At 37.9% G+C, this 8,516-nt stretch overlaps 1 protein-coding gene across 1 annotated transcript; it reads right to left on the reverse strand.

Annotated features, from left to right (window-relative positions):
* Nucleotides 1-7,435: 7,435 nt before the first annotated feature.
* Nucleotides 7,436-8,089, reverse strand: LOC117178033 (proline-rich receptor-like protein kinase PERK10). The gene is made up of 3 exons (XM_033369237.1): nt 8,060-8,089; nt 7,842-7,973; nt 7,436-7,771 (listed from the first exon to the last, which is right to left on the reverse strand). Exons 1-3 carry the CDS (start codon nt 8,087-8,089, stop codon nt 7,436-7,438), a joined length of 498 nt encoding a protein of 165 aa, XP_033225128.1.
* Between the last annotated feature and the right edge of the window lie 427 nt (nt 8,090-8,516).

Consider the following 8,516-nt stretch of genomic DNA (forward strand, 5'->3'; position numbering starts at 1 on the left):
ATAATTCGTTTTTTTATTTATCGAAAACCTTACTTCTAGTTAGTACAAGCGTAGACTTAGTATTATTAATCTCATAATTTAGTTTAACGTTCAATTACCACTGATTCATCATTGCTTCATCTTTGGTTCAACATCGATTCATCGTTGGTTCAGCATTGATTCATCGTTGGTTCAACATTGATTCATCGTTGGTTCAAAATTGCACAGAATTGCTTCAACATTCCGCAAAGTTTATTACATATCTGCCGTTTGTTGATTACTTTTTCCACAAGATATACGTCTGGATGCTTAACTTTGAGAAGTTCTTGTTCATAGAACTCGCCAGCGATGGGTTTTTCTTGATAGTCTGTGAGCCTGTACGTCACTGGATTTGTGGGCATGACTTGCTTCACAGTGAATATCTCTGTTGTCTAGTTGGGAGTGTATCCTTTTTAAATACATGCTTGTGCTTGCTGATTCGAACTCTGTCGCCAACTTTAAACTTTGGCCTTCTCCTGGGTATATTTAGTAGTTTTTTGAACCGTTGCACCAGCTTCTTTTTATCCTCGGCAGTGAAATCTTTTGGTTTCATACCGATTGATCGATGTGTGGCATCGTTGCACTTGGAGATGAGAGCAGGTAAAATGTCTATCCATTTATAGTTGCCTCTCACGCTAAATTCTGGCCACATGTTATTCTTGAGCGTGCGATTAAATCTTTCACAGATTGACGCCTTTAGATTACTATGCGTTGAGTAGAGATTTATGTCATATTTAGAAAGGTTGTGAATGCAGCAAAGAAAGCCTTGAGACCAAGCAGTGATGCAAAAGTGGCTATCAAGTTGGCAATCAGAGGTGCGCAGGAAGCTGTTAAAAGCGCAGGCGATAAACACCAAGTGCAAAATTCGCGTGTGCTGCTAATCCCGTCGAAAGTCGGTGGCGTTTTACCACTGATTCCAATATTTGCTGGACTGAGTGCACTTGGAGCTCTTAGTGGTGGAGCAGCAGGTGTAGCTAAGGCGGTAAACGATACTAGCGCAGCCAAACAAAGCTGGCAGAAGCTAAGCTTCATAACAAATCAATAGAGGCTACTGCTCTAGGAAGAGATTTACACCTAAAACCCTATAGAAAAGGATTAGGTCTTCATATGAAACCTTACCGAAAAGGGCAGGGACTTCGTCTAAGACCGGCACCAAAAAACTCGCAGTTAAGCTACCTCACCGCGCACTCACTGATACCGATTTGTTCAAGTATGCTAGAGCTCCAAAGATTCCACATTTTCGTGGAGTATTTATGCGTAATCAACTACCATTGAAGGGACCCTACTAAACTGAGTCAGCTATGATCAATCTTGATGATAGTTACGGTCCTGGTACCCACTGGGTCAGTTATAAAAAGATCAGTAATAATGCCCTATACTTTGACAGTTTCGGTAATCTTCGTCCACCATTGGATCTTGTAGATTACCTCGGTGTTGGTAGCGTAATAAAGTACAATCATGATAGATATCAGGACTATGATAGTGTTGAATGTAGACACTTGTGCTTGAAATTTCTATGTGGACAGCTGCATATGAAAGATAAATACTGTCTATATAAGAGGGTGTGATGAACTCACAAGAGACAGTATTGAGAAGAACACTATAATGAGTGAATCATTTACGCTCACGATAACAGGAAAGTCTTCTGTGCTAGACGCAGAGTATTTTCCTCCAATAGAACTCTCTACTCATAAGAACTACGCACTTGGGCTCGCTAAACTGCTCACATTCAATGCGATTCCTAACGTTGACACTGGAAAGAATAAAATCTATGTAGGTGATCGAGAGGTGATTATACCTACCGGAAGCTATAAGATTGAAGACATTGAGAGCTATGTCCAGAAGGGTCTGGCAGTTCATGGCATTACAATAAACATTAAGCCACATAATAATACACTGCGCAGCGAGATAAAGTGTGATTGTGCAGTGAACTTTCAGCCAGACGATTATATTGGAAGATTATTGGGATTCACACCACGTGTTCTCAAAGCCAATGAAACTCATACTTCTCATCTCTCTGTAGCCATTCTCAAAGTGAACGCTCTACGAGTTGAGTGCAATATCACGACGGGAGCTTACATAAACGAGCGCAAAGTACACACGATACATGAATTCTTGCCTGTTGCGCCACCACGATATAAGATCGTTGAAGTACCGTCACACGTCATTTATCTCCCAATCGCCGTGAAGACAATACATCAAATTCAGCTAAGTATAGTTGATCAGGACAGAAACTTGGTAAATTTCCGAGGAGAGGTGATAACAATACGACTAAACGTTAAATCATCATAATGGGTATCGTGTACAATCGTAAAGGAGTTTATATAAGAGATTCAACATGTCAAACACAAGCCAGTTCTCAAGCAGCACGGAAGGCGCTAACACCTCAGAACATGCTCTTTCTGATGCAACTTGGCCTCAAGATCAAACCTTGTGGAACAAGAGACTGAAACGTCCATTCAAGGTATTTATTATCTCCATCTGTTGCAATAAAAATGGAAGAAATACTGAACATTCAAACGCCAATGAGATTTGATTAGTCCATAGCTAACTACCAGATTCACGCACATCAGCCTTATGCCTCATCATCATTTAACAACAGTGATGAAATTCGAATTGCTGTCTAGCATCAAGATTTGTTTATACTACCCAGCAATAGTTCACTGCACGTGTATGGAATACTGACAAGGCCTGATGGAGCTACAGCTGTTACTGCTACAACACTAGTGAGCAATCCCATCTGCTATCTGTTTGATGAAGTTCGTTATAAACTCAATGGTATGTCGGTTTCACTAGCGCCATAAAAAGATACATCTCACTTACACCGGGACAAAGTTATTTTATTCAGAATGCGGACTGGCTCGACATCCCGGAAGGAACAAAACGCCTTACCAATGATGAAGGATACTTGATGTCACTATACCACTCAGTATGATCCTAGGGTTTGCTGAAGACTATCGAAAGATCGTTGTAAACGCGAAGCATGAACTTATCCTAACAAGATCGCACAGTGACTTGAATGATATTATTAAAACACGACAACAGCCAGGAAACGAAGAGCAATTCAAGATCTCGATTCATAAAGTTGAATTGATGATACCATATGTAATGGCCTCAGATCAGTAAAAGATACAGCTGCTGAATTTCATTGAAAAAGATTTTCTCACAACTATGAGTTTTCGCTCATGGGAATTGTATGAATACCCCCTGCTCCCCACTACCTCAAGATATATGTGGACTGTGAAAACGTCAACTCAGTTGGAGAAACCACGATACATTATACTCAATCAATTCACAATACTATCCGTATGGTAATTTAAATCTGAATTTTAACCATAATCAGTTTGCACTACTGTATGAGATGTATGCAAACTTTCAGACAACCTACTATGGTAAAGAGCCTGAACCAATCTTGAAGAAAAGTGATTTCTTAAACAGCCCTCAGTGGACGTTCGTTTGGAATTTGAATCTGCAGAAAATTTCCCATTTGAAACTGCAGCCTACTGTCTAATTATTCATGACCGTATTACTCAGTACCAACCCCTTAGTGGTAGCGTAAAAAAGTTGATTTAAGATGATAGTGGTAGGAGGTAATGCGGTCTACCTCTTTGAATCTCCCTGCTACTGAAACTCTCTGCCTGCCCGATACAAGAGTGAAAATTTGTGGTTGATGCGCAATTACCATTGTATCGGGTCGACTTCTGGTGACATACCCTACGAGGAAGTGAGACCTATACTTCAAGATGTACTACTTCGTGCTTGTGCTATCTACGTCAAAAGGACTTGAAAAGAAGAAATGGTTTGATGAGTCTGGATTAAGTGTAAGCAATTTGGAAAGCTGGGCTGTCCTTCCCTAAAGAAATTACACAACGCAGTTTTAACCACATGTCATGATCATACCCAGTTCTGGAGTCACAGCTGTTCTGTCCGAAACGTCCTGGTGCTCAAGACCTGGTTCTTAACTCCAAAAGGTCAGACAACCATCAGGATTTATGGTGGAAGCTGTGTCGACAACGATAATGCTGATGATGTGCATGAAGGTGTAGATACTCCAGATACTTCTTTGAAAAATATAACGCTTAAAGACTTTTATAATAAGTGCGAGTTTCTGTTTTAAGAATGTTTCTTTTAGAAAATGAGGTTAAGATTTTACTTTATAAAGTAAGTTAAGTCTTTTATGGAATAAGAAGCAAGTATAAAAGTAGCGACATACTGCAATGGTTTCATCCAACAAAGTGCAGTGCAGTTAAGTGAAAATTTGTGATCTTGTGAAAAGAAAAAAAACAAAAATCGAGATGCCTTTGGAAAATAAGGATTTGAAAGCCCTGAATTCAGTTGGTCAAATGGAAGAGGTTATGCCTACCAAACCGCTCTCCGACCTTACCCTAAACAAAAAGTATGTTGTGACAAGCTGTTCTCGAAAAGTTCGTACTTAATATGGCACCAGGATTGTGGCTGAATTGAAGAACCAGTTTTCTGTTTTCTTACCTGCTAGAATTATGAAAGTGTTGGAAGATGCACACTGCAAGGAGACGTTCGAAAATCTGTAAGAATCGGTCAAAACAAACAAACTCTTCTTTATCTATCCTGGTGGACAAAAAAATAATTTCGAATTTGAATATTTGTAATGAACATCATTTTTCTATCACGTCTGTATTTAAGAAAGAGAGTTTGTAAATAAATATTGTCACCAATTAAAACAAAACTTGCGTATTTATTTTAAATTTGGCTAGGTTTACATTTAAAGAAGTATTTATTTAGGATTAAGTTATTTTAACAATAAAAAAAATAAAAAAAGCACTGCTGGATAGCAGATTCTATATTCTTATGACCCTGGAATCCTGCAACAAACCTTACACCGAAAACGTTGGCAAACAGGTTCCTTATTCTTGAAATTCTGTAGAACATCACTCTGTCTTACACTGTAGTATCGCTGAGTAGTAGTACATTTTCTATTTCTCATAATCCTGTAAAGCAGCAACCCGTCTTCTACCAAAAAAAGTGAGGTTACATCTAAAACAAAATTTCATAATGAAAACATAACTGCAACAAGAAATTTTAGTACGGATACTGAGGATTCATTAATTTTATTTATAAAAAATCTTACCCTTACATTAACTTTTTTGTATAATTAAGATATACATAAGAGTTTTGTTTTATATTAATTTTTTTTACTTTTTAAGCTTACAATAGAGTTTTAAATCTCAACTCTTAAACCATTTAAGATCACATCCTTCCTGTTGTTTTTTAATCTCTTTTTCAGAAGTTGGTGGCTTAGATTAGGTACTTTATATTAATGCATGTGGTGATGGTTGTAAAGGAGCAAGTGACGGTAGGATTTGTAATTGAATTGCTGGTGAAAATTATCATAATGATGTTAAGTATTGAGGTTCGGAAGGTGGTTGAAGTGAAAGGAATTTTAACAGGGTTGGATCTATTGAATGTAATGGGGAAAACTAAGATTGTGTTGTAGATGGAGGAACATGTGCAATTTCCACACAACCTGGTTGTAGAGGATGATATGCGGTGTCTGCTAGATTCTATAAGAATGCTATAGTTAGAAAAAGTATGCATTCAGAAATGTTTTAAAAGAAAAAAATTATAATATAGCAGACTTTCACCTGTGAAATCTGTTCTATTACTCGTCTCTTGATCTCTAATTGTGGTAAAGGAAGATCAATTGTTTGAGATGCAAACAAGGATCTTTTCGATCAGCTGATTTGCAGCAACGCCCATGCATAACATTTTTATCTTAAAATTGAAAACGAGGATCATTTTGATGAGCTGATTTGCAGCACTCACATTTAGCATTCTTTTCTTTCTCTAAAAACCGTCTATCATTAGGTTTTTACCCCAAAAGTTGTAAGGATGATGATGCAGTTGGATTACGTTTCACTCCTAGAACCGAAGGCAGTAAAGGGAAGAAAGTTACATAAAATAAATATTATTAGTAGATTTTCTTTGACTGAATTGTAACTGGATAGATAAAGATACAATAAAGCGTGGATCCTCTATTCTTTTTTTTAAATTTTAATTCTCTTTTCTGACCATTTGTTATTTTTTCATGAGCAAATTACCCAAATTTATGGAATCCAGCATGCAAACAGTCAAGACATGTGTTGTTTCTCATTAGAAATGGTTAGTTAGTTAGCTGGTTAGTTAAATTTCAAAATAAATTAAAATGTTGCTTCTTTTAAAATTTATGTTATAGTATTTCTTCGTTTTTAAACTCAAATGCGATTTTATAAGCATATTTTAATTTGCCTAATGAGTAAATCACCTAAATGTATGCAACACAAAATGATCTTATACTCATCCATGTGGCAAAAAGTTGTTTAATTATTTTTCTTTCTTTTGAAGTTTAACTAACCAGCTATACTATAAAGCGTTTTTATGTCAGTAAAGTCGCAACCAACCATTTCTAATCAGAAACGACACATATCTTCACTATTTGCATGCTGGATTCCATACATTTAGGTGATTTACTCATGAAACAAATGACAAATGACCAGAAAAGAGAATTAAAATTTTAAAAAAAGGTTCGCCTGAATTTGTACCTATCTTTGGCACCTTGATCTACTGCACTTGCGCTATACAAGTCTAAGAGTAACACACTGTGACAAACTATTGTCATGGCACTAGTTTGTCGCATTGTGTTACTCTTATGTTTATCTGGCGCAAGCGCAGATACAAGCTAACATAAAATGATATAAAGACACTTATCTTTGTTTTTCTCTCCTTTATTTAGAGATTTCCACGGTGGAGTTTTATACATGTTCTCTATCTATATGCAAAAATTCTAGAAATTCAAAAAAGAAAAAAAATTACAACTTCAAAAGTTGTTAAAAAACTGTAATTTAAAAAAATTACTTTTCGTAATTCTATCACGTACCTTTATTAACTGATATTTAGCTAATAAATTAACTGAGTATTAGCAATTTAAAAAAGCAAAAACAATTCAAAAAAGCAAAAACAATTACAATTTCAAAAATTGTTAAAAAATTGTAATTTTTTAAAATTACTTTTCGCAATTCTTTGACGAACCTTCATATACCAATTTCTCATCGTATACTTTATCATTTTTCATCGGTTGTGTTCGTTTCCGTGCGGTAATATCTAGAGGTAAAGCATCAATGATATCAATGTTCCATTTAGCGCTAGTTTTTTTTGTCTTAGGATGATTTCGAGCAGTCACTTCATCATCTCTGCTTACATCAGATAATTTTAAATCTTCATGTAAAATCGAATGGCGTGATGATAAAGCTGACTGTTTAGGTGGTGGCAGAGAGGAAACATGCGAATGTGTTCCATTCGAGGGTGTCCGATTACGTTCATCAAACGCACGAGGCCTCGCATGGAATGCATTCTTATGCGATAAGGTAGGAGAGTCGGGTGGAGGACGGGACGCCAAGGAAACTTATGCACGCTGGAGCGGCGCAGTTTGTTGCGACGATAAGGTGGGTGAGCTAGGTGGAGGACGGGACGGCAAGGAGACTTGTGTACGCGGCATCGGTGGAGTATGACGTGAATAGGATGTCGAAGGCAATGCTAATGAAACCTGCAGCGCTAATGCCAGCGGTGTACACTGTGGTAGCAGTGGCGGCGATCGCGAATGCTGTGGTGGTGGTGGCGGCGATGGCGATGACGATGAAGACGTAGAACTCGACAATTTGGCCGATGGTTCAGGCCGTGACGTTGGCGGCGGGGGTTGGATTGGTAGTATGGTCGGGTCATATCTGACTATCACTGACACCTATAAAATCATATACTCAACACATGAATATAAAAGACCTTAAAATATATTGTGTGTAATAGGATTTTACCTGCAGTGGACCCTGCTTTATTTGAACATTTACTGGTAACGGTACGTCCACATTAATCTGTGGAAGAGTTTCCGGAAGCTTCGCCTGCGTATCGGAGCTGTCAGTCACCTCACCTTTTAAACGACTTTGAGCCTGTGGATACAATAAAAAATAGGAATAATTAGCACTAGTAACACACTAACACTTCTCCCCCAACGAAATCACTATGCACTACTTACTTTTTTATTTCCCACTCTCTTCTCTGTCATCACTTTCACTTTCGCTTCTTTAACTTTTCCTTATTTTTCTTTTACTTTTGCTCCTTTTTTATTTCACTTGTCGGCGAATACTGATATGCATTTCGCTGCAGTTAGACCTCTTATAGGCCCTTACATAGGGCCCGCGCATGTGCAAGGAGCGTGGGGAATCCCACGGTGGCGTCGCGACTCCATCTGCATGATACCTCTGGTATCAACCTCATCCGACATGTCGGTAAACCATTTACCCGACGTCGATGGTCAACCGTTTACCCGACGTCGGTAACTGATTTTCCACATCCTGTTACAACTTTGAAATTCCTGACAATTTAACTGACTTGATGGTGGCGCCATCTGTTGTCGGTATCAACTTATCGACTGGTGAAATCTTATCACGGACATGAACCATTATCATCTGTCGGTAAATGACCGGTCACTG

The sequence above is a fragment of the Belonocnema kinseyi genome, chromosome 1 (genome assembly GCF_010883055.1).
Source record: "Belonocnema kinseyi isolate 2016_QV_RU_SX_M_011 chromosome 1, B_treatae_v1, whole genome shotgun sequence".
Classification (NCBI taxonomy): domain Eukaryota; kingdom Metazoa; phylum Arthropoda; class Insecta; order Hymenoptera; family Cynipidae; genus Belonocnema; species Belonocnema kinseyi.

Coding starts and splice junctions, on each gene's coding strand:
- LOC117178033 (XM_033369237.1), bottom strand. CDS start 8,089: ATGACAGAGAAGAGAGTGGGAAATAAAAAA. Junction 7,974..8,059: donor AGAGAGTGGGAAATAAAAAA/GTAAGTAGTGCA, acceptor TTGTATCCACAG/GCTCAAAGTCGTTTAAAAGG. Junction 7,772..7,841: donor TAAAGCAGGGTCCACTGCAG/GTAAAATCCTAT, acceptor ATGATTTTATAG/GTGTCAGTGATAGTCAGATA.